We start from the raw sequence: 25,503 nt of genomic DNA, 5'->3' as shown, positions 1-25,503 counted from the left end.
TGTTTATTTGCTCTTTTACTTGTTGTATAATATTGTACTTTGCCATCTCGTTATCGGTGTCTTATTTTTCAAAGTTGTGAATGTAGTTCTGTACCAAAACAGACCTTTCGTTTGTTTTGTTTTGTGATTGTTTTCCTGGCATTTATTGATGACTGTGTAACAGGTTCATCAAGTCCTCAAAAGTGATTGAAGCGGCTCATTGACACATTGAACTCAAGAAAGAAAAAAAAAAAAAGCACAACAGCCAACTTTCTCCAGCCAACGATTTACAGTATGTATTTTTTAAGCCATATGTTTTACTTTTTTTTAATGGAACCTCATTTTACAGAATTATAATATAAAACAGGAAGCGAATTTTCAAATATAATGCGGTGATTTGAAAAGTTAACATGTTTTTTGAAAAGTGTTGAAAGACTTGATGGAAAGCTTCACGTTAGATCACTCGACGATCGCATTACAATCGACTTTGGGAGGAATTTCATGCAACTAACTAAACGTGTTAACGCAGTGTGTGTGTATTTTTTAAAACTGAAATAATGTTTGATTTACATTTTTTAATTATAAACAGCAAAGAGAATTTATTACTGAAAGCTTTCATTTATTTTAATGAGTAATTCAAAAATGTTTTTATAATTTTATTAATTTATGATTCTTTTTTTTTTTTTTTTGCAATTTTATGTTTAGATATATTTTTAATAGTAAACATGCCCAAATGTAGTTGTTTTAAGAATTCATTTTTTGTAATATTTCTATTTTACTTTGTTGATTCTGAAAATATTTTTTTTGGAGCATCATCAATGACAAACTGATTTTTAAAAATAAATAAATCCTTCATTCGCGCTTGTTTGGTTTTGTTACTTCGTTTAACCACTGGAGGGCAGTGTTGCCTCTTTTATAGGTTCCAATTGAATTACCTTGGTCCTTTCTCAATAGACATATTTCTGTTTAAATAAGATCTGCATCAGTTGCACGTGAGCATTTAAACGTGACACCCAAGCTCAAAGCCGCGTGATGTTCACAATTGCAGTGCCTGTCCACCAATCCTGTTTCTTCTGTTGCAGACCATCTCAAAGCTTCTTTGTGGACTAAAGCTTCTTCAGGGTCATCATCGCCACGGTAACGCGCCATCAGCCGCCCCCACTGGAAGGTCAGCCGCGTGTCGAGAGGTCGTATGAATTATGTATTAACTCCGTTGTTGCTGCTTGACTTTCTATTTTGGACTTTCCTTCCGCTGGTGATGCTCGCTGACTTTCATTTACGATATTTGCAGCAACTTTATCTCATCCTTGTTAATTATTCTCCCAAATCAAGACATTTGGGTCTCACTGCACTTTTTCACATGAAATGTTGTCTTTATCAGCCTTAAACATCTTGCAAAAGATCACTGACTCATCTGTAGGGCTGTTAGTAATCAAATATTTCCTAACTAATTCTGACGAATTGTACTTTCTGGAGAAGGCGGAACCTAATGGTAAACAATTTTCAGAAAAGTCTCATGATTGGCCAATTACTATCTTGCAGAAAGTCTTCCCAGAAGTGTGGAAGCTATCATTGGCATAATATGCTCTCTAATGTCATTTTTGAACTTTTAGTGCAATGTGATATTTATATATATTATGTGATATCGTGTAAGGTGATACTTTGCGGATGGGAGGGGAATAAAAAAGTTTAAAATAACACCAAATGCCGAGTTATATTCCCAGCGGGTCCCTAAAAATAGCTCAAATGGACTCTTCATCTCGTTAATTCGAGTACATTGGAACCGGAATCACTTTTAAAGCTTTCAGTCAACAGATAGTCCACGTGTGTCTTTTACAAGCCTTCACAGCGAAACACACCCAGACGTTCGCAACGGTCACTCTTAAAATGTGTGCACTGCGTTTACATTGCGGCCAAATGTGCAAATCTGATTCTGATTCAATTGAGCTTCAGATGGGCACATTTTGTTTCGATTTAAATGAGCATGTGCCTTGTCCCCTTAAAAAAACGAAAGTTCATAGGGCAAGACGGGCCAAATATTGACCATTTTTAATCCAACATTTTGCAGAGGCGCGGTGACCTTTTTGATTATAAAACCACCTGTGCTCTGTTCGAAAAGCACTCCTATGGCTACGTTTTTTTTCTTCCCGCGCCGTACTGTGTAAACTGAAAAAGGCCCCTATAGGTAGACATCTTGAAAAGAACAATGTATGCAAGCGCAAACACACGACGTTCACGTTATCACCACAATGACCTGTGCAAAAGCGTACGTGGTTACAAAACAGGATGTGTTATTAAAATATTCTCACACACCTCTTCTTCCGCCATCTTGGTATAAAATGGCCACTCCTGTTTGTATTGCGCGTTGCTAACAGGGAAAGTCGGGCAAACATTTCTTTGCCGTCTGTGTGTAAGCGCACGCGTGCTGGTTAGATCAGTTTGAAATTAAAATGCCTCAAATATTTGGATTGTTGAAAAAAATATTATGTTTGTATGCCTGAAGGGAATTTAGCAGATAGATAAATTGCATCGAGAGCAAAAATCGGCTCCCTAACATCAGCTCTGTTAATCTTGATGGACTCGCTCATATTCCTATTTGATGTAACAATGCTAAAAAGAACAAAAAAAGTTGCCTTACATTAAAATATATAAATATATATATTTAATATGTCATATTTTTGGGCAATTCTGAGCCAAGTCACATGACAATGTGGTGCACTGTCACAAACGAGCGCGTAACCCGCAAGCTCGTACGGACCTTGAAGCGGCCCTGGACTCAAGGTTTTCCCATCGGGCTGGAATGTAGTTATGTAAGACCCCCCCCGCCCTGCAACCTCGCACCCCACCCTTCACGCCTTTTAAAGAGGCGGCGTAAAGGCTGATGATGTCACGGCTTTCCAGGGCTTCGATATTAGCATGTGTGTGTGGATGCGTGTGTGTGTGACCCACTTTTTGCAGACAAAGACAGCGAAAAAACAAGAAAGATGGGCGAGCGGAGGCAGATGGAAAGTTGAGGAAATCGGGGGGGGGCGGCGATAAAGGTGTAACGGGGTTCTGAGGACGAGGAGGAGGTTGAGCGGCAAGTGCACGAGAGAGAGCGAGAGAGGCAGGAAGAGGAAGTGGGTGAGAGAGGGGGAAGACACAGTGGCTTTAAGGGAGAGAGTGCGGTATAGACACGGCATTGTGGTGCTGCTGAGATGTCTGAACAAAGAGGTGAGTGATTACACTGATAATACACACAAGGAGGGGTGTGTGTTTGCAAACAGGTGCTTATTGTATGTGTGTGCGCTGTGGCTTATTAATTGATGGAAATCTTGTGTGCTTAACTCAATAAGCGAATTGCTTGATGGTATGTTCACGCGCTTGGGCGTCATGATTACTGTTGTTTATTACTCACTGGAAAGTGTGATTGCATATCCACGACAGTAGGTGGCAGTGGTGCTGGCATGTTTTTTTTTTGCAAGTGGATCCTTTTTTTTCTGTATTTCTTTCTGCCTATCCATCTTTCCATCCTGTCTTCCATTTTAGCCATCCGGCTACCAAATCAAGTTTCATTTATCAGCTTGGGACAAACAAATATGTGATCTTTCTCAATCTGCGAAGGAAGAAGACCGTCTGCACCGTGTGACTTCCTGAGCCCAGGAAGTTTTTTTTCTTTTCTTCAGTTTCACATCAGTGTCCCATCATGAACGTCGAGCGCATCGTCTGCCTTGACTTGTGACATATTTGGCGTCTCTGTCCTCACTTCCTCTTTCTTCACTTCTCTGATTCCTCTTGTCATCTCATTATCATTCCGATGCCACAAAACATCCTCTTAAGTCCCATCAGAAAACAAATTTGGCTCATTAAACGTCGTTTTTTCCCGCCCCTCCTAAGATTTGCCCTACAAGTTTTGAATGCAAAACCAAATGATGGCAATTCTGATCAGGGGGGAAAGAAATGGCTTCACAAGTTTGCAGGCCGGTCACACGCGCACTTCCACAGAGGCAGGCAGGGGATCCCGATCCGTCACAGTGATGACATCATCTCGGTAATAAACAAGAGCCAAACAAGGGAGTCCCCCGCTTCCTCTGCCGCTCTCATTGGTTAGCGGGGGAGAAGGCGTCGCCATGGAAACCTTGAAGGGTGGCGGGGCGTTCATTCCAAACTCGCACACGCAGCGGCCACTTGTAACTCGGAGGGCTTTTCCTTCTTTGGATTTTTCTGAACTTGACTGGTGTCAACAAGGCAGGTAGGAAAGTGCCGCCTTTTGCCGACGGCCAACACGTGCATGCTCGCAACATGTTCCTTGTACAAACAGCACGCCGGGTCAATGCGTGCGTGCGTGCATGTGCAAGTTTGTGTTTCCCAAAGCGTCACTAAGCCTTGAACACACTACAGAAGATAAGGAAATCCGCTACCCCGCGTCTTCCTTTTGACTGTCAATTTCCAGACAAGAATTTTAGTAGGATTTAAAAAAAACCAAAAAGAAAATCTGCTTTTTTAGGAAACTGCAGTATTTTTGGTTTATTTGCGCAAATGCAGGACGACGCAATCCGCCGGCTCGCTCTGGTTAAAATTAACACAGGCACATCTGGGCACAAGCCGATGTCATTGTAACCTCTTTCCTGTCTCCTTTTTTTTTTTTTTTGCCCCCCCCCCCCCTCGCCCGGCCTCTTCTTCCTGTTTGACCCCGACAGCAGACATGAAAGAGAAGAACCCGTGGTACAAGTCTTGGACGGTGGTGATTGTCGGCAGCGCGTTGATTGCCATTATCGCCCTGGTGGTGGTCACGGTGGTCCAGAACATGCCGCTGCAGCAAAAGTACAAGGTGAACCGACTTTTATTGGCATTTCAGCGACAAACCAACATCCAGCCAGATTGCGCAAAATTTTCTAGCACGTCTTCTTGTCTATGTTTTGGCCTCTAAGTTGCCAAGGAACGCATCCAGCTTAGTTGGAACAACATTTTAGCGCGAATGGCTGTTGATGTCATGGCTTGACAATCTCTGCATCTGTTCTAGATTAGCATCTGAAGCTGTTTACTAAACACTTCCTTAATATACTAAACAAGACATCGGCATGTCTGCACACACTTAATGATTTCACGCTTCTCAGCATCACCCTTAACGTACACGTACTCAAATGTTTTGACTGAGGATTCCTTTTTGGTTCCTTTTTTAGTACGGCATTGTTCTGGACGCCGGCTCGTCGCACACGACCGTCTTCGTCTACGCGTGGCCCGCCGAGAAGGATAACGACACAGGCCGGGCCGAGCAGAAACACTCCTGCACTGTCAAAGGTACGCTGACATTTGCATTTTTGTTTGAATGGATGCTTTCCAGGGTAAAAAAAATCTAAAACAAAAACCTCAAGCAGCATCTTTTTTAAAAAATCTGAATGCGACAGGGCCAGGTATCTCCAGCTACGCGGCGATGCCGTGGAAGGCCGGTCAGACATTGAGGGAGTGCATGCTAGAGGTCGAGAAGAACATTCCCAAGAAACGACATGCCCAGACGCCCGTCTACTTGGGAGCCACTGCCGGGATGAGATTACTCAAGTAAGGAAGGAAGGAAGCCATGCGGGAGTTTGACCCCTGTCGTAAACTTTACGATGGAAACAAAACCCTTTGTACGTCATTACCTTCTGTTATGGGTGCAATATATATATAGACTGTCGTTATTGTCTCTCCACATGCGTTGTTTTTTATTTGATAGTAACTGCAATGTTGATGCTAATTCCTGATTTTGTTAATGCGCAGTGTGAGGAATAGCTCGGCATCCGAGGAGGTGTTCCGGGCCGTGTCAGAGACCCTGCAAACCTTCCCGTTCTCCTACCAGGGCGCCAGGCTCCTCAGCGGCCAGGAGGAGGGCGCCTTCGGATGGGTCACCGTCAACTACTTGGAAGACCGCCTCAAACAGGTTCTGAAAAGCGCTCCTTCCGTTTCAGCGAACGCGTCAGCTCTGAGATCAAATCCGTCGTTTGATGCCTCCGCGCGTGTGCGTCAACAGGGCCTGAAGACCACGGGGGCCCTGGATCTCGGCGGGGCGTCCACCCAGATCAGCTTTGTTTCCAAAACGTTCGATGGCACAGAGTCGCCCGGCAACTCGGTGACCTTCCGGCTGTACGGAAACGATTACAACCTTTACACGCACAGCTTCCTGTGTTACGGGAAGGATCAGGCCCTCAGGATGGCGCTGGCGCACCAAACTCAGGTTGACGCCCTTTCAAAGCATGACCTTTTTCTCCAGGACTACTCATGAGCTTACAAAGCGTGGTTACTTTACGTCCATATATCAAACGCCTGCATTCTTTTCTTTGTTCTCCGCCAGGCAGGTCCCCCAAGAATAAAGGACCCGTGCATCCACCCCGGCTACGCCGAAATGAAGGATTACTCGACGCTCTACGACAGTCCCTGCGTGTCGGACAGGAAGCCCCAGGGAGCCCCCGCGTCTTTCCACCACTCGGGTCTAGGAAACTTCCAACAATGCCAGGACGTAGTCCGGACCCTCTTTAACTTCAGCCAATGCAAATATAGCCGCTGCTCCTTCAACGGGGTCTACCAGCCAACCGTGGAGGGGCTCTTCGGGGTAAGCAGACCGCCGACACCAGCATGATGTGCAAACGTTGCTGTAGACAAAAAACAACTTTTGAGTACAAGTCATCAAATCAGATTATTGTTTTCATGATTTATTTTCTGCTGCCCTGTGGTAGGCATTCTCAGCTTACTACTACACTATGAACTTCTTCAACCTCACCACCACGTCCTTCCCTCTGGACACGGTCAAGGAAACGATCGCACGCTTCTGCGCTACACCCTGGCAGGAGGTCACCATCCATCCATACGTGTGGGTTTACATATAGTATAGTACAACTAACTGACTAACTGTTCCAGGTGAAGCAGCAGAATCCAGGCACCAAGTTGAAATATTTGGTGGGCTACTGCTTTGCCGGCACCTACCTCATCACACTGCTGACGGACGCTTACAACTTCACCTCAGAGAGCTACTCCAACATCACATTCATACACAAGGTGCACTGACTCGAGGTTAAAATGGAGAGGATATGACAGTGTATAAGATGATGTCACGTTCCCAGATCAAAGGAAGCGACGCAGGCTGGACTCTGGGCTACATGCTCAACCTGACCAACATGATCCCGGCCGAGGCTCCCGACGCACCGCCGCTGCCTTACTCCGGCTACGTGGCCATCGTCACCATCATCGTCGTCTTGCTGGTGGTCCTGCTGGTGCTCATCGTGCGCGCCTTCGGGCTGAGCTGCTCTAAGCGGCCGCGCGTCGTATAGACGCGGGCGGCCAGCATTTTGAAAGACTGCTGTCAGCCTGCACATGAACTGTCACGTGAATACAAGACTGTATAAATGAAATAGCCCACACTTATATGGTTTCTAAAACACCTTTTATTAAGTTTTTTTTTTTTTTTTGATAGAGCCATGTAATGTACAAAATATACAAAAATGTATGTGGCTTTGTCTCGAGCAGGTTTGGTGAGTTGTGCGATTCTCGTATTGAAAAAGAAAAACTGATTTTACTTAAGGCTTGGGAAGAACATTGAGTGTAAAGCAGGCAAATGCTGCCCTCTTGTGTTCTTATCTATATTGCACCTGTGCCTTGACAAAGACGGTAAGAGTTTTGTATGAACGTAACAATGCTTCTTGCTACCTCTTGGGGAAACTACACTTTAAAAACGGACTTCAATTATTCAAATTATTAATCACACTTTTTTTTTTTAGAGCATTGAGTTTTCACCATCTTTTCAGTAACAAATCTGTCATCTTGTATAGCAGGCCTTGAAGGAGGTCTGTTGTGACCCAAGCACCTATTTGGTCATTATTTTTTAGGCTACAACGTGCAGGTAGGTGTTTTCAAATCCAAAGTCGTGGCACGACGCTCTTCCTCTCCCAGCTCCACTTTGACAGGAAGTGGAAACTTAGCCACCCTTCCTTGGCATTCACGCCCCAGCTCTTATCGGTGGGGAATGTTCTACAAAATAAAAAATAAACAAATGACCAGACTTTCAACCTCCATATCAGCTACATGGACAGCATTTTTTTCCATAGCTGCTGACTTTTTCATCATGCTTGTTGAGCTTCCCATTGAGGCTGGGCGCCAGCATGTACGGCACCGCCGGCCGGCCGCCGTTCTGCAAGGTGTCGGCCTGCTCCGACACGGAGGGGATGACGGGTTCGGACACGTCGGGAGGATGCTCCCGCTCGATGATGTTGGCCGTCTCGGCGTCCAGCTCACGCAGGTCGTCCCGGTAAAAGCGCTGGCGCAGGCGCTTTATCTGCGGCAGCTCCACGCACGTCTCCATCAGCACCAGAACACACACCAGTCCCAGTACCAGGTACACTGAAACACACGCAAAATCACGCACTCTCACCAGCATGCTAATATTTTAAATCGAGCAGAATAATCAAATGCTTTCTACGACGACCTATGACCTGCCTAAATGAAGCTTCGCCATCACTTCAATACAACACTTGTCACACAAATGCCACTAGAGGGCACCAAAGCACAATTTTACCTGAGAATTGGCAATAACACCAAAGTGGCCTTACGAGTAATGAGCAGCTTGTAGATCTTCCCGTGAGGGTTGTCCTCGGTACTGTGAGTCTCTCCTGGGACGTAGTCTCCGAGGCCAATGGTGGTCAAAGAGATGAAGCAGAAGTAGAGGGACTCCAGGAAGTTCCAGTCCTCCTCCAAGCCATAGAAGATCCACGCCGGGATGAAGAGGACCGCAAGAAACATCACCACGGCGAGGACCGCTACGTGGGCGACGGCAAACTTGGCCTTGGACACGGCCCACCGGTGAGGGAAGTGGGCCAGGGGGCGGTGGGTGACCACCACCATGATCCTCTGCACCAGGACGGAGAGTAAGAAGAGGGTGAAGGGGATTCCCACGATGGAGTAGAAGATGCAGAAGGCCTTCCCTTCGTCTGACAGAGGAACGGTATGGCCGTAACCTTGACACAAATAATTGTGCATATTTGTATACAATTCCTATCAACACAATTTGAATGTATGTAATGGTCTCTGATGGATCCTTCAAATGGACCCCCCATGCAGCAGGCTTCCAGGGTTGTCGCTCGCCAGCCCTTAGCGACATCTGCACGGTGAGCCTCACCTGTGGTGGTCAGCACGGTGCTGGTGAAGAACAGCGAGGACATGAAGTCCCAGTTCCGGCGGCGACTTTTGCCCACTATCGACACGCCATAGTTGTGGGCTTCCAGGGCGCGCGCCAGCAGCTGCTGGAGGCTGGCGTCCGACACGCAGGTGTTGTTGGCCAAGAAGTCCCTGCGGCTGGCCTCCAGTTCATCGCGGAGCTGGACCTCGTAGGGCAGCTCGATGCCCGAGAAGATGCCTGCGCCGATGAGCAAGTAAACCCCGTAGGTGACCACCAGCAGCGCGAAGTTGAGCGCCGGTCGGTGGTCCTCGGCGAAGCGAGCGCAGACTCCCCCCATAGCGCGGAAATGTGAAAGAAATGGAAACCAATCGACCGACAGTGGCGACTTCTTCCTGCTTCGTCACATCACCGACGAGGAAGAGGTAACGTCACTCACCTTGACATGTTTTAAACGGAAATTTCGACTCAAATGTCCGCTATAAAAAAAAAAAGTTTGTATTTTTTCGTCCAACTATGTTTAGTCGTGAGATTTGCTTTTGTTTTAGCCGGTGAATGTCATCGCAGGGGACATGAAATTGGGCTCCCCACAAATCTGAACCGGTTCAACCGGTTTTGGGTTTGGAATCACAACAATGCACAGACGGGACAGTGGGACACTACATTAGGTACACTTGCACAACCGAAACCAACGGCTTGCGCCTTTATTTGCCTTTATAATAAGAAGGAATGTATTTTTTGAAATAGAAAATTGTACTTAATATAAACATAGCGTCATAAGATTTTAATGGATATGAATTGGAGCTCATGCGGATTATTCAAGTGTAGTTTACCTACTGAAGTTGACTTGGCTCAAAGTGACCACTAGATGGCAGTGCAGATCACGTTGCCGTGGTAACAAAAGATTACGCTTCCATGCACAGATGGCAAGAAATAATTGTTTACAAACTTTAATGGAAAGTAAATTACACAGTGGAAGTCATCAAATTCAGTAAATTGCTTTGTAAGAATAATGTAGCATAAAAACCCCATAATAGACAAAATGATGGTGGTTGGTTTCTTCTGTCCCAATTAATGTCAGTTGTCTGAGGATGGAAACAAAATTCAAATCTATTCTAATCCTATTCATAGTCAATGGTTTTCGCTCATTTTCTTTTGTACCTCTACATTCATGGCTACATATTGAGAAATATTGAATAAAGGCTACTAGGCGATCATATTGCAGAGAAAGTGTACTTTCACTTTATTTTTGTTTAATTAGATTGAGAAGTGAGTGAGTTGATCCGGTCAGTCAGTTCGGGGTTAGTGGGACAACAGAGAGACAGTAAATAATCCAGTTAATGTACCATGATCCGAATAATCGACAGATTAACCCAATCACGCAGGCTCCGGGGGCTTCTGGTATATGTAGTCCCGACTATTCATTTTGATATGACTGTAATCGGCTACATGACATGGTGTCAATCAAGTTTATTCTCAAGTGGTGTCAGCAGATACTCCAAATATTTTGTTGTTGTCAAATTATAACAACTTGTGTACAATAGAAGTGACTGAATTATTCTTTGCGTACTTGAGTGCATTTCAGAGTTTTTATTTTATTTTTTAAATACATCAGTACTTCTACTGTTACCAGATTTCTTTGTTGGGGGTCAGTTGTTTTGGCACATCGTCGTCATGACGTAAACGAGGCGACGCAGCACCTGCGCGTCAGAGCGGAAGCTGGACATTACCAGCCGGCTTTACTCAACTCAATTAGCCGTGACACACTTTCGCCGATTGGGCATTCGTCTGACTTCCGCCCTGTGCGGCTCCGTGGATTAAGTTGTCACAGCTTGCAAAGTACTTCCATGACTGCGCTTCGGTTCGTCACCCTACGCTAAATAATATTCGGTCATGACAGCGTTGGTCTTCCAGAAGGAGCTCGTCTATAATGGGCTGCTGCCGTACGCCGACCGACTGGAGCGGGAAGCCTCAGAGCTTTTGGAGAACATCAAGACCAACCTGTCCAGAGCTGTCCTCCTCCGGGAACTTTGGCCTGGGGTCGCCTTCTGGTGCAAAAAACTCTTCTCGTAAGTTGAGGAAGTCATTCAATTGGAATTATTCGACAACTCGACCCTCGTGGTCGAATTTGTTTGATGAACATATTGCCGCCCAATTCCGCAGCCATTTTGAAAACTCTATTTAAATTGCCCCAGATATGGTTATCCTAACCCCCCTAATTTTTAGTCCACTTTATTTCGTTTGAGCTCAGACCTCGTATGTTGTGAAAGTTTACAGCTTCAAAAGCTATTTGTACATTTTGCCCGTGAAAAGTGACCCATCTTATACTTTGAGGGTACATGTGCACGGATGTCAATTTTGACAAAATGGCTCAGCGATAGGAAGCATGGAACACCTTCCGATGTGACTCCACCTACTTGGGTCTCCTCGCAGGTTCTTAAAGCTCTACGGCCGGAGGTTCAGCAAGGACGAGCACATTCTCTTCATCAAGCTGCTCTATGAGTTGGTCACGCTGCCCGGCCTGGAGCCCCACATGATGCAGAGTTTCGCCCGACTGCTTATTCAGCTCCTCAAGTGGGTGTCGTACATTCAAAACAATATGGTCCATTTTAAAAGCCAATTATGCCTGCCAAGTGCAAGTGTGTGCCCGGCCCTGCTTTCAATTGAGTTGTCCCCAGTGAGGGGTTTACACACACACAATGATGTCTCCTTAAATCAGATGCCACTACCGCGTCAACATTCATCACTCGGCTTTTGTCTCGACGTTGTTGCCGCCGCGACGACCGCCGCATCCATCACCGCGCCATAGCACCTTCGCGTCGATGTCAACGACTCAATACGAGGCGTGCCGGCTCGCTGCAAAAAGACGGATGTCTTTTTGTTTCAATCCACTGGTCTTATTATGGCGTAATTTTCCAAATCTTCCCAATGAAAAATTTGTGCAGTTACTAACGACACTGGCAGAACTTGGCAAATGAGCGCGACAAGCAATACGTTATTCAATTGTATGCCAGCTAGATTTTTTTTTATTTGTCAAGCAACTCATTCACTGTTTTGGGCATTTGTACACGGCACACTAACGCAAACAGGAAAAAGGAGCTGCTTTCGAGGGACGACCTCCAGTTACCGTGGCGACCGCTCCACCAGCTCTACGAGAAGGTGGTCCACTCCAAGACGGAGCATCTTGGACTTGTCTGGTTCCCCAAGTGAGTTGTGCCTTTTTGAATAATCACTTCAATTGAATGATTTTGAGTTATATTGACTTTCTTTGTTTACAGTTCATTGGAACACATTCTGAAGGCTTTGGTCAAAAGTTGCAGACCGTGAGTTTTGTTCACCATTCTCACCATCGGCATTGCCTTCAGCGGTCCCATACATTTTGTTCTTGTAGATACTTCCCAGCATCCTCCACCAAGGAGATGCTGGACGAGTGGCGCCCCCTGCTGTGCGTGTTTGACGCAGTCATGCAGAAGGCCATCGGCATCATGGAGCTCTTCTTGCCCACCATCATGCCCCCTGAGGAGCACGCCCAAGGCTTCCGGTGGGTACTTATTACATTTCTGGTTTGTTACTTTAATTATGATTCTTCACATGGATCATGAAAAATGGGTCCATTATTTTACTCACTTGGTCTGAGAACCAGGATGAAAACCCGGTTGTTTTCCAAATGATCAATAAGACACTTTCTGGTGGCTCCCTTTTATGTCTGCTTTAAGAGGAGTGAGTTTGGAAAATTGAGTTGTAAAATCTCAACCGATGAGTTTGTAACTGGCTTTTAAATGGAGCCGCTTAACTGTGAGCTAAAGTTGAATCCACAGATTCACAGTTGCTGCTCGGAGGGAATGGAGGAGCTGTTGGGGATTTCATTAGCTGGACAAATGTATCAAGACCGCATGAAGTGAATGCAGATTTTTCTTTCTGAATACCTTATACAGCTTTGAAGATAAAACTGAATTGTGGAGCTGTCGCGTTGCTCTTTTCCACCATTTCAAATTGAAAAATTCAAATTTAAAACAAGACATTTATCTTCACTTTGCAGAGACTTGGCCTGCTTCCTTGTAAGCCTTCTAGCAGATCTGAGCATGCAGCATGCATCATGTGTCGCAAAAAACGCAGGCACCGTCAGCACCTTTGCAACATCAAAAAAAGATTCCCTCCATCAATCGCCGCTCTCTCGGTCACGTCAGGCTAACAGCTGGATTTCTTGGAAATGCTCCCTGCATTCTTTTTTCTGTTGAGTTCCAGATGGTAGCGGCGACACGATCTCTCAGTGCAGTTCTTCACCGTGTTTGGCCTTTACAGAGACATTTGTCAGCAGCGAGTCTTGGAACGGCTTCCCGTAGTACATCACTTTTAATACTCTCCTTTTTTCCGTTCCGCTCCCCATTTGACAGTTTGGTGGGAGGCAGTTCAATTTTTTTTATTGGATTGGAGACAACTGGGAAGAATTTGTTGGCAATGTCAGGTGTCTGTGTGAGTGTTTGTTTTATATTTGTGCAAATTGGTGGGCAGTAAGCATCTTTTTGCCACCTACTGTATATTCCAAATGTCCGTAGATTGTAATCTTCTTGAAAAAGGCCACTTCGATTAAGGCCTGTTTTTTTTTTTGTCTGTTTCAGGCTATGGTTCAGCGAATTGATGGACCTTTGGTTGTCGGTGCAGAATCAGCCCAGCTGGGAAGGGGTGAGACAAAAGCGCACAAATGACTCGCGTGCTTTAGTCCGTGCTCGTCAGTGAGCCTTTGCGTCGTTTTTTTTGCCCCGCAGCATTTGGTAAACCTGTTCGCTCGCCTCGCCAACGACAACATCGGCTACGTGGACTGGACCCCTTACATCCCCACGGTGAGTGTTTGCCGGAATCGTGCAATCATTCAAGCGAGTTGGGTCTAATGGAGAGTGTTTGCGTTTAGATCTTCACCAGGATCCTGCGCAGCCTGAACCTCCCCGTGGGCGTCAGCCACATGGCGGCGCTGCGCTACCTCACCAACTCCTACGACATCGGACACGTGGTGCTGTGGATCACGGCCTTGCTGGTAATTTCACTTTGACACTTTAATTATTTGCCTTAGAGGTGTCCAGATTAATCAATACATCGACAACTAATCAATCAGCAAATAAAATAAAAAAATAGAGTGAACTCCCGTCATTCACAAATTTTGAAGACAATGCAATAAAGTGGGCGATTGAATGGCAGGGCGGCGCTGGCAGTGGATGTCGTAAATCGGCCGCAGGTTGGTCCGCTGATTTTTGTTCATGTGCAGGGTGGCCCAGGAAACCCGGCGCAGAAAGAGCTGACCCGCCTCTTTAACAGCATCGCCTCCTTCTATCATCCATCCAATCACGGTCGCTGGCAGGTTAGCCCCATGCACACTTTCAGAGATAGCCGTAACTCTGGGTTGCCAACTTGGCTCGTTGTCAGCGCGCGCCACTTTTGGCGCCCGTGAACCATAACGCGTGGGCGCGTGTGTTTGTGCAGTCTCGCCTCATGCGCCTGCTCCAGCGTCTGCCGGCGAGCGTGGTGCGCCGGGTGCACCGTGAGCGCCACGCCACCCCCGGCTGGATCGCGCCAGTGCCCGAAAGTCAGCAGCTGAGCGATGAGGACCTGCAGGAGTTCACGCGCAGCCTCACGGGTGCTGCTCTGCTGGCCATGTTCAGGTACTGTCAAATCTGGATCCCATCCAGATGAAGACTTTCCATTCATGCATTTATTCCTCTATCCGTGCCGGAGCTTATCCAGTTTCCTTCCTATCATTTGCTGCCCAGCAAAACGGGCAGCACGGACGCCGCCTTCGCCCTGCAGAACCTGGCACTCCTCACGCCACAACTGGTCATTCCGCCCGTGCTGGAGAAGTAAGTCTGCCCATCCCGGGCCACGTATTTGGGCGTCTCAAATGCGAGCCGACCGTTCCGCAGAACGTACGCGGCGATGGAGACCTTGACGGAGCCGCACACTCTGACCGCTACGCTCAGCTGCATGATCGGCATGGCGCGGAGCCTGGTGGCACCCGACGAGCGCTACCCGGAAGGCCGCCTGCACGTGCTGCCGCTGCTCATGGGCTCGCTGCCGGGCGTGGACCCCAACGACTTCAGCAAGTGCATGGTGAGTGTTATGGTCAGCGCTTGCGCCACCTTTGCTTTAGAACCAAACCTGACTCCGATGGCTGTTTTTCAGATAACCTTCCAGTTCATCACCACCTTCACCACGCTGGTGCCTTTGGTCGACTGTTCGTCAGCTCCGTCTCGACACAGCAATCTGTCAGAGGTGTGCCATCCATTTAGTCACCAAATCCGTCTTCAGAACGGGCGTGTAGAGCATATTATCTACCGTCAAGAACATTTTGAGTTGACTTCCCCTTTGAAACAAGGCGCCCTGCAGAAAAGAAATTTGCTGACAAAAGCACACAAATGTGCTTCTGCTTTTCAGATGGAAAAAGACTTGTGTTTTGCTTCTGCTGAGTTTGAAGATTTTGTCCTGCAATTTCTGGACAGGTAGCATCAATCAAGTTCAGTGCTTGTTTCTTATCAGGTGGCAGGTACTCGAGCAGAATATGCCCTGTTTTTTGTTTGCGCAGGTGCTTTGCTGTGATCGACAGCAGCTCGCTGGAGCAGACGCGCGCCGAGACCGAGACGGACACGCGCACGCACCTGGAGAGCCTGGTGGAGCTGGGCCTGTCCACCACCGTCAGCACCGTCCTCACGCAGTGCTCAACGGACATCTACACGGTGACGCTCGCTCGCTCGCTCGCACGCACGCACACCCACAGAGTGTCATCTGACGCTTTTCCATCCTCTGGTCTTAGGTGGCGCTGCAGAAAGTCTACAACTTCGCCACGTCCAACATCTTTGAAACGTGCGTGGCGGGCAGGATGGTGGCTGATGTGTGCAGAGCAGCGGCAAAGGTGCCTCCCAGTGACTACGGGGACTTTCCTCAAAATATCTTCTTGCTTTCTAATTCTTGCACTTTCATTTCTATTCCATTCACCTTGTGTTTTTGTTGAATCACGCTTCTGTTTTTCTGTCTGCTATTGTTCGTCCTTTTCAGTGTCATCCTGCCGAGTCTCTCAAACTCTTTGTCCCGCAATGTTGCAGCCTCATTTTCCAAATTACTGAAAGTCAGTATGACGTTGTGTTTGTGTTTATTGGATGAAATGACATGACTACTTTTAGCACATTTTTAAAAAAGGATCATTTTATTTTTAGATAATCATCTGATTATGTACGTGTGTGATTAGATGAGGATCTGCGGAGTGAAGAGGAGCTGGACAAAGAGCTGCTGTGGAATCTCCAGCTGCTGTCTGAGGTGAGAACCTTTATGTGAGCGCGAGAGGCAGATGTGCTAAGCACTCGGCCAACGTGCCGCCCTCGGGTACGCGGAGGGATGATATTTCATCTCTGCTGAAACGTTCTGATATTGCGCCAGAAAGATGGAGGGCCGAGGGGGAAAAAGTGATGACCACACGACATTTCTTACAGCGGGCCCCTGGCGCGCCGCGGCCTCGTAAATAACGGGCCACTTTGTCGCTAAGCAGAACATATTGATATCTTCTCTGTTGTGTTTTATTACTCATGGGAGTAGAGCGAGCCAAACGCTGTGACTTACTGCACTGCTTCCATTTTTAATATACAACGCGCGTGTGTGTTTCAGGTGACCCGCGTGGACGGCGAGCAGCTTTTGAGGTTTGCCGGCGAGCTGGAGCGCGTTCTGACCACTTGCGTGCGCCTGCGTTGCAAACGGGCCTACGCGCTGGCGGCGGGACTGCTGGAGCACACGCTGCGCTCCTTCTCGCTCATCTACCCCACCGAGTACCGCAGCACCCCGGGGGGTTTCCATGATGACCTCCCCGTACGAGTGGGTCACTCGTTTACTTGCTGGCGTTTCGGTTGGTCGGAAAGCGCCTACAGTGTGTTGTTCCTTTGCGTCCAGGACTGGGGTCGGCCCGGCGACGTCGCCACATTGGGTGTGCGCTGGCACGTCCCCAGCATGGAGGAGAAGAACTTTGTTTTCCGGCTCTTGTCCCGCCTGCTGAGGCCCGAGCTGGAACGTATCCAAGCCCACGTCTCGGGAGACTGTCCAATGAGCAGGTGGGAAAATATGACGGATTGACTGATTTAATAAAAACAATTTTTTAGCAAGCTTATGTCATGTGCGTCTCGGTTCACAGGGAGGAGCTGTTGCAGTGTCTCGCCATCGTGCAGCACTGCCTGCTCGGGGCGGGCAGCTTGCTGCCCCCCCTGGATGGACCTCACGTCCCTGACCTGTGAGTCTTGCCGCCACACGCCCACTCTCCAAGAAAAACGCACACAAATCTTCAATGCTTCTTAACCTCTGCCCGGCCACAGAGTGCCCTCCATGGTGAACCTGGGGGAGTTCAAAGTGCACATTGGCGTGGACTACGGTGAGGGAGCACATTCAATAAGCGTGCCGGCAGCTTTGTGACCTGGCTCATTTCACCCCGTGCAGACGATTCACGCGAGGACTACCGAGAGTCGATCTGCCGCACCGTCAGGCTGCTGCTACGTAAGCAAACAAACACACACACAGGCAAAAATCACCCAGATGCATCACAGCATGCCACTGTAACGTGAGTCTCCTTGCCCGACCACCAATCAGATCACATCCTGGAGCACACGGAGGACGACACCAAGTCGCTCTTTGTCATCATCAAGGTGACTGTTTCATAATTGCAATAAATTGAGTTTGCTTTCATAGTAATTGTTGTTACAGGTGTCTCACAATGCCGTTTCAGTTAATTGAATAAAGATTGGATGATTTCTATCCTTTAGTATTTTGGCTCCTGCATGGCTTGTCGAAGACCCACGTTTACACTTGTAATGGTCTCCTCTGTGGAGAAAAGTTCTGACCGAGTCTTTGATGGCTTGTGACCGCAGATCATCAGCGACCTCCTGTTTTTCCGAGGCACACACAAGGAGGAATTCGACTCGCGTTGGAAGAGCTTCACGCTGGTCAAGAAGTCGATGGAAAACCGGGTGAGCTGTCGCCGCTGCGTTTGCTCGCTTTTTCCTCTGCAACTAACGTTTTGCTTTGTTTTGTCGTCGTCGTTTCTGCGCAGCTTTACGGGAAGAAGCAGCACATCCGAGCACTGCTCATCGACCGGGTCTTGCTCCAGCACGAGGTATATTGCCTGACTCCGAAGTTCAATTTGCCAAGGCACACCTGCTGACTTGGAATCACAACAGTGGATTGTATTCTGTAAAATGTACTCGATACGACTTTGGTGTTTGATTGAAAGATGAGAAAGTTGGTGGTGGATGGCAGCGAATACAAACAAGTCCACCAAGAGCTACTGTGCGATCTCCTGCGGCTGTCAACTAGCACTTACAGCCAGGTACAACACGCTGACTGAGCAACCAGAAAGTACTCGGCGCGTATCCGAATCGAAATCAATTTTTTGTTCCTTGGCAGGTACGTAGCAAAGCCCAAACCGTGCTGACCACCGCACTGGCGACCTACAGCTTCTCATACCGAGACCTGATTCCTCAAATCGTGCAACTGTTGTCACCGCGACACACGGCCGGCACACGGCAGCAATTCAAGGTAAAGCTCACACGGAGGATTCCTTTCCAGCTTTGCCTACTGGGTTGCCAGTTTGGGCTCGGTGTTTCTAACACTCACCTCACCCTCAGGGGGCGCTGTACTGCCTGCAGGCGGCGCACAGCGGCGTTTGCTTGGCGAGCGTCCGCGACTGGGACTGCGTGGGCGCCGTGTGGCCGGCGCTGGTCCGCTGCGGACTGTCGGCTTCCCCGACTCTGGACGAGCACTCGGTGGGCCAACTTCTGGACGACATAGTGGACCGCATCCACCGGCAGCACGACACCATCGGCATTTTTTTCACCGTGAGCGACCCTGGGCGTGATTGCCTTCCTGACTTGCTCATCGCGCTAAAATGTGCTCACTGCCCGTCTCCAGGTGTCGGAGGGCTGCGTGGAGATAGCCGAGCGCATGGCGCCCTCGGAGACGCTCTCTGTTGACGAGCTGAAGGAGGGGCTTCGGCGCCAGCAAATCAAAAATGTTGTTAATGCTCGGTAGGAGACGTACGCCAGCAATCTCTCACCAGCCGCAGTATTCCAGAAAAACAAAGTATTTTTTTTGCTTGTTCAGGAAATACGAGAAGCTGGTAAATGACCTATTGGACTGCCTTGAAGACAGAGAGCTGTGAGTTTTGCAAATCATTTTTTTACCTAAGATGAAACATGCAGTAGCTCTTCAAGTACTACAGTCACAACCAAAACTGTCTTGTGATGCAGGCCCTGGAAGTTTGAGCACACGGCCGCAGACTTGCTGTCGCTCCTGTTGAGGGACGACCACCCGCTGCCGCCGGACGCCGTCCTCTACTTCACGCAGGGCCTCATACACGACTCCATCAGCATACGCAAGGTCCGCCTCATTGCTTCTTGTTGCAGCTCAGGCGAAATAAAGGGAACCCCCCCCCCCCCCCCCAAATTTGCTAATGGTGAACTGTGAATAAGCAAGCGTCACTGCATCCTTTATTTTCCCATGTTCTATTTCTCTCTTAGGTGGCAATATTAGCAATGGCCGGTGTCCTGAAGCAGCTCAAAAGACCGAGAAAGAAAGTCGCGGTCAAGCCGTCTGACGTTTGTGAGTACGAGTCATTTGAGTCAATTAAGCCAGTTAACGTTTTTTTAATTGCCAGGGTTTAATTTGCGGATGCAGGCGGCGCGGTTGACCCGGAGGGCACGTGGGCCGGAGACCGGAAGGCCAACGGCTGGCTGCAGTACCGCAGCGCTGACCTGCCTCTCAGCGAGGAGGCGTGGGACTCCCAGCTGCATGTTGAAAAAGCGCACGTGGGCTACTACTCGTGGCCAAGGTGAGGGGGAAACAGCCAGCGGCGGCGTCCATCGGATGTCTCGGGGGAGACTTTTATGTCTTTTTAACGGGGAGCTAACGAGGTGGAGCCGCCGCATGGCACGGCCTAGATTTTATAAGCCTGACTGGATGACTTACAGCTTGGCCCAGATAAGACAAGTACAGGGGCGGCACTTCCTGTCCCCCGTACGTGGGCAGCTTGCTGACTAATGGACTTTTTCCATTCATTCATCTTGGCTTCTCATCCCCGGACAGGAGAACGCCTCGCCCATGTCGTCTGCCTTTATGCTCGAATCTGAAAGGGGATGTAAACAACTGTTTACAATGACAGATTGGAGGGGTCGGCATTTTGGACACCCCAAAATAGTTAAATGAAATAAAAGAGCACGTCATAAGACAGCATGGAAAAAAATGAGATTTTTCAAATTTGCGGGGCGCTGCTTATCTTTTGCCATGTCAATGTTGCTTCTCTTTTTAGCGAAATGATGATCTACGCTCCTTTGCAAAAACTCAAAGACGACCTGCCCTATGAAGAGATGAGCGAGGTACGCCCACAAACACACAAACACCCCGTTGCAGGCAGATGCAATGACTCACGTGTACGTTCTTTTTTTTTCAGGCCGAAAAGATCATCTTTGAATATTTCTCCGACCCGGAGTTCATCGAGCAGTTCATGGAGTTCCTGTCCCTGGAAGAGCGCAAAGGCAAAGACAGCTTCAACCCGCGGCGCTTCTATCTCTTCAAGGTACGGCTCCGACGTTGGCCGAGGCCCGGCGCGGCCGACCCCGATTGACCCGCGCTCGTTGCTTTGACCCGCAGGGCCTGTTTCGCAACTACGGTGACGTCTTCCTGCCTCTTCTGTGGCCGCACTTGGAGCAGTTAGCGGGCGACCCGCACGAGAGCTCGCAGCGTTGCCTCTGCGAGATCACCGCCGGGATCGTCAGAGGCAGCAAGATGTGGAGTTTCAGCAAGGCACGACACGCACGAGCATCCATCGCATCCGTACCGTAACTTGGATGACGTGACTTTGATGACGACTCTGACCAAAACCAAATTGTGCTCGTGTGTAGGTGGACAAGTTGTGGCGCCTTTTGTGTCCGCTGATCAAGACGGCGTTGAGCAACATCACGGTGGAAACCTACACCGACTGGGGCACCTGCATCGCCACCGCATGCGTGAGAAAGCCCGTTTGAAAAATACCATTAAAAGAAATCAATTATGTCTAATTGAGAATTGGATTTTAACGGGCTCCCACAAGCATTAGACGGATGCAGATATTCCCTCAAATGCGGCTCCGTTGGCTTTTCTGGTTCTCCAACCAAATTACACACAGAAAGATTTATTTATTTTCTTTAATGAGGAGCGAGTTTGGGAGCACATTTAATCAGCTGGCTAGCAAATCTTTAGAGTAGACTAATCTTGAGCGCAACTATCGTGGGTTCAGATTTCAAATTAGGGTTTCTAACCTGGTTCGGGGTTTACAAATGTGGTTAATGTTTCAAAAGGGAAGGCAAGTTGCACCTTGTGACCATTTCATGCTGTCACCAGGAGGGTCGCGACCCCAGGAAGCTCCACTGGCTGTTGGAGCTGCTGATGGAGACGCCGCTCATCGGCGAGGGGAGCTCTTTCCGAGACGCCAGGTGCTTTTCACGCCTTCACGTCAGCGGCGGGCGGCAGTGGCGCTATTTCTTATGTTCTGTCATTTGCGCTTCAGTTTGCTCTACGTGCTTCAAGGCGGCCTGGCCCAGCAGCAGTGGCGAGTGGCCGAACTCCTGCATAGGCTCCTCACTTACCTGGAACCCAAACTCACGCAAGTGTACAAGAACGTACGCGAGCGCATCGGCAGGTACCGACCACATATTTGGCTGGCATCAAAAGGCCAGACGTCAGCTTCATGTTACGCCGCGCTCGCAGCTGATTTGCATCCACGCTTTGAGCCGGGAACCAAAGCTTTGTTTTTGTTTTTCAGCCTTTGAGTGTTTGAACTTTTCTCCTTTTCCTCTTCTTTTTCTTCTCGCCCTCCAGTGTCCTGACCTACATCTTCATGATGGACGTGGCTCTGCCCCACACGCAGCCCACCTCCTCCCCTCACGTGGCCGACTTTGTCGCCCGGGTGCTGGAGCGGCTCAAGCCCCTCACGTCCGAGGCGGAGATCCGCAACCACGTGCCCGAGGAGAACGCCCCCGAGACCGCCGACGAGTGCACCCAGGCTGTCAAGCTGCTCAAGACTGGTCAGAATACCGATATTTTTTTTTCCCCTGCAACTTGCTAAGCCCCACAAAAAAGAAGCAGTGAATTTAAAAATGAACAGAAACTCTGGAAGGTAGTCAGGTGGGAAGCTTACAAAAAGATGTCACGGGTCTAATTTTAGTGCTTGTTCCTGGTTACAAAGTGCTGCAGTGTCCATTAGAATGTATTAATCATGCTCACTACAAAAATAGACTACATGGAGGAAAAAAAAAAATCTGAGCCACCCTATTGGTCCATTTGCCTCCGTTTTGTCTACTTTAAATGATTTAATGAGGTGTAACAAGAGTTAAGTTCCCTGCGCCCAATACGGAGTCGGAATTGCATTAATTATATCGATACAGCGTCCACTGAAAGAAGTCCAAATATTCATGACTTTATTATCCATAATTTTATATTTGATTAGTCGTTAATTGTATTTAGAAAAGCGAATCACGTATCGACCGGCATCAGCTCAATTGTTTTGTCGTCAAACGATGATGAATGGCGTGCTCGAGTGAAAGCGTCACACTGAGGTCACCCTGGCAGGTTTATTTTATCAAATGGCTTTTCATTGCGTGCCAGCCAATCTTTCTTTTTTTTTTTCTCTCTCTCTTTCTCCCAGTCTTAAAATGGCTGCTGGCGAGCGCCGGCCGGACTTTCACCACGCCTGTTCAGCAGCAACTTCAACTGCTGCCTCTGCTCTTCAAGGCAAGCACACACACACACACACACACACACACGCAGAGTCCCCGTGCAGCGTTATTACCCACTCCATCTTACTTGGCCATTAGACTCCATTTCTCTCTTCATTTACTCACAACGCTGCCTCGCTACCTTTCTCCACCTCCCTCTGCCGTGGTGGTTCTCTCTCGCCCCGCTCTCCCCCCTCCTCGCAGATCGCCCCGGTGGAGATTGATGAGAGTTATGATGAGATGAAACAGGACGCTCGCGCATGCCTCTCGCTGATGTCGCAGGGCCTGCTCTATCCGCAACACATCCCTCTCGTCTTGGCAGCCCTGGAAGAGGTCACTGGCGCATCCCATATTTTTATTTTCCTTTTATGATGCCTTCACACAATGTGTTAACACAATGCACCAAATAGGTTTGAGATGAAACCAGTCCAGACGTGATGGAAGTGTAGACTTGTAGTATTTCCCACCCCTCACACAATCTCAAATACCAGCTTCTTTGTATGGCCTCGTTCGTCACGCTTCCGTGCTTATCAACATGCGCTGACATTTGAAGGTGCTCGACATGAACATACGCCGCGATCTGCAGCAGATACGAAAGGATGTAGCGTGGCTCACGCTAACCGGCGCCTTCCTGCGTGTGCTTGCAGATGGCCGGCAGCAGGTCGTGGCACGCGCGCTACTCTGTGCTGACCTACCTCCAGATTAGCGTCTTCTCCAACTTGTTCAGCCTGCTCAGCATGCCGGCGGAGGTGCAGCGCGTCCGTAAAATGGTGATGCGTCTGCTGCTGGACGAGCAGCTCGAGGTGACAATTAAAAAAAAAAAAAAAAGAAAATCTCTTCACATTAAAATCCAGCCCAATCTATATTCAAAATATTTGGTATTCAGCTTTCCCTTAGGAAAGTCCATTTAGCCTAATGTGAGACACCATACATAGGATATATCTTTTTTTTTTTTTTTTTAAATAGTTGTCTTCCCTCCTTTAACCTGCCTGTTCTTGTGTGTAGGTGAGGGATATGGCGGGAACCACCCTGAGCGGTTTGCTGCAGTGCCACTTCTTCCCTCTGGACCGCAATCTGCAGACTCAATTGCAGACGCTGAGTCACACGCGCCTACCCAAGGCCAGAGGAGAGCTGGCTTCCACGGGTACACACACACACACACACACACACACACACACACACACACACACACACACACACATACACATGAACGCCCTTCAGAAAAGGTGACGCTTTTGTTTGCGGTTGCAGATTTGGTACGTCGCCACGCGGGCGTGCTGGGCCTGAGCGCGTGCATCCTGTCCAGTCCTTACGACGTCCCAAAATGGATGCCCAACATTCTGATGGACCTGAGCGACCACCTGAACGACCCGCAGCCCATCGAGGTACTTACCGGCCTTGAAAAACAACAACCGCAAGCGAGAGACGATGACTCGGTGGGCCACTTGAGGAAAATCTAGAGCCCCGGGTCTCAGACGTAACACAACCTGATCAATGAGAGTAAATAATAGATGAGCGCGCCGGGTCGGCCGGAGACAATCATTCAGTGACTACTTCTACTGCAAAGTCAAACACAATTCAGTAGACTTTCGACACCAGCCAGTCCATTAAAAAAAAAAAAAAAAGTTTCTCAAGCACCCTGTTTGAAGTCGATCATTTATTCAAATGAACACGGCGCATTAATAACTCATGAGTACATCGTCCCTGGTTGTGATTGCCTTTTTGTGCTCTGGCTTCGTCCGCTGGCTTGTCACACTAATTCCAAGGCTTGCACGTGGCCTTTTAGCATCAATAAGTGAAAAGCCTGCTTGTTGGGTTTGAATCTAGAAGTGTTGTTAGTGGGTTTCCTCGAATTACAGACTGTTGGGCCATATATCCTTGTTTTTGTTTTGCTTTGAGAAGACTCAAACAACAATAGGCCCTTTCTCTTGGTATCAAAGAAACATCATTTAATTTGCGTTAACTGTTTTGTTCAAAATGGGTTGCGGATCCCAATGTTTGGACGTGTGATTGTTTGCTTCCAAGTTGACGGTGAAGAAGACGTTATCGGAGTTCCGTCGCACGCACCACGACAACTGGCAGGAGCATCGGCAGCGTTTCACCGACGACCAACTGCTGGTGCTCACTGACTTGCTGGTGTCACCGTGCTACTACGCTTGAAAAGAAACATTTTTTGTCTCTCCATCTGTCTGTCTGTCTGTCTGTCTGTTTACTCGGGCAACATTAAACAAAGCTGGGAGAATCGCTGCCAAGAGGCCACCCAGTGAGTCAGCCTTCACCTTACCTAGACGAGGACAAAACACTCCCTGAGAAAACCGGTTTGAGTTTTTTTTTTTTTAAGTCAATATTTTTTTCTGAAATTTGACTTGTAAAAGCTTGCACATGATAAATTCTTACCATGCGTTGTAGTTTCAAAAACGAATTCCGCCTGTTGCTGAACCCAACGCCCCGATTCCTAAGTCTTACATAATATATTAGTACTCCTCCTAATTCCTCATGTGAAGATTCAACACTTGTCTGATTACTAGTCAAGCAGTGACATAACAAATTTGTTGTGTACTGAATATAAATATTCTACTTTTGTGAATATTTGTACAGTTTATTATGTTAGCATAATAGTAAGGGACATGTATAGTG

At 48.1% G+C, this 25,503-nt stretch overlaps 3 protein-coding genes across 11 annotated transcripts; 2 read left to right on the top strand and 1 right to left on the bottom strand.

Moving 5' to 3' along the window:
• Positions 1–112: 112 nt before the first annotated feature.
• Positions 113–8,003, top strand: entpd1 (ectonucleoside triphosphate diphosphohydrolase 1). Of its 8 annotated transcripts, none has more exons than XM_061264147.1 (11): positions 113–271; positions 1,062–1,147; positions 4,662–4,789; positions 5,142–5,259; positions 5,367–5,517; positions 5,719–5,878; positions 5,969–6,172; positions 6,290–6,547; positions 6,672–6,785; positions 6,853–6,990; positions 7,056–8,003. In XM_061264147.1, exons 3-11 carry the CDS (start codon positions 4,664–4,666, stop codon positions 7,260–7,262), a joined length of 1,476 nt encoding a protein of 491 aa, XP_061120131.1. In that variant the 5' UTR covers positions 113–271; positions 1,062–1,147; positions 4,662–4,663; the 3' UTR covers positions 7,263–8,003. The 8 variants fall into 8 exon arrangements, with proteins under 8 accessions (XP_061120131.1, XP_061120129.1, XP_061120130.1 ...); XM_061264145.1 differs by having other exon boundaries at positions 4,659–4,789; XM_061264146.1 differs by having other exon boundaries at positions 1,062–1,166.
• On the bottom strand, positions 7,642–9,715 carry LOC133142697 (potassium channel subfamily K member 1-like). Of its 2 annotated transcripts, XM_061264150.1 has the most exons (4): positions 9,104–9,715; positions 8,538–8,942; positions 8,045–8,328; positions 7,642–7,959 (listed from the first exon to the last, which is right to left on the bottom strand). In XM_061264150.1, the coding sequence occupies exons 1-4, from the start codon at positions 9,438–9,440 to the stop codon at positions 7,942–7,944; spliced, it is 1,044 nt and encodes a 347-aa protein (XP_061120134.1). In that variant the 5' UTR covers positions 9,441–9,715; the 3' UTR covers positions 7,642–7,941. The 2 variants fall into 2 exon arrangements, with proteins under 2 accessions (XP_061120134.1, XP_061120133.1); XM_061264149.1 differs by having other exon boundaries at positions 7,642–8,328.
• Positions 9,716–10,993: 1,278 nt separating this feature from the next.
• On the top strand, positions 10,994–25,244 carry LOC133142703 (proteasome activator complex subunit 4B-like). Its single transcript, XM_061264159.1, has 47 exons — positions 10,994–11,169; positions 11,534–11,674; positions 12,190–12,306; positions 12,379–12,423; positions 12,492–12,641; positions 13,720–13,783; positions 13,867–13,941; positions 14,010–14,132; positions 14,361–14,453; positions 14,576–14,754; positions 14,863–14,949; positions 15,013–15,199; positions 15,272–15,361; positions 15,524–15,588; positions 15,672–15,822; positions 15,900–15,998; positions 16,142–16,211; positions 16,332–16,399; positions 16,745–16,948; positions 17,024–17,181; positions 17,262–17,357; positions 17,440–17,495; positions 17,561–17,617; positions 17,711–17,766; positions 17,989–18,087; positions 18,171–18,233; positions 18,351–18,446; positions 18,524–18,655; positions 18,745–18,954; positions 19,028–19,143; positions 19,220–19,273; positions 19,366–19,495; positions 19,636–19,717; positions 19,793–19,946; positions 20,424–20,490; positions 20,565–20,690; positions 20,765–20,917; positions 21,016–21,120; positions 21,494–21,585; positions 21,660–21,791; positions 21,971–22,176; positions 22,797–22,882; positions 23,071–23,199; positions 23,514–23,669; positions 23,872–24,010; positions 24,118–24,251; positions 24,892–25,244. Exons 1-47 carry the CDS (start codon positions 10,994–10,996, stop codon positions 25,024–25,026), a joined length of 5,403 nt encoding a protein of 1,800 aa, XP_061120143.1. The 3' UTR covers positions 25,027–25,244.
• Positions 25,245–25,503: the final 259 nt, after the last annotated feature.

The sequence above is a fragment of the Syngnathus typhle genome, linkage group LG18 (genome assembly GCF_033458585.1).
Source record: "Syngnathus typhle isolate RoL2023-S1 ecotype Sweden linkage group LG18, RoL_Styp_1.0, whole genome shotgun sequence".
Classification (NCBI taxonomy): Eukaryota; Metazoa; Chordata; class Actinopteri; order Syngnathiformes; family Syngnathidae; genus Syngnathus; species Syngnathus typhle.
The sequence above is the reverse complement of the archived record's forward strand: the minus strand, read 5'-3'. Positions and strand labels throughout refer to the sequence as shown.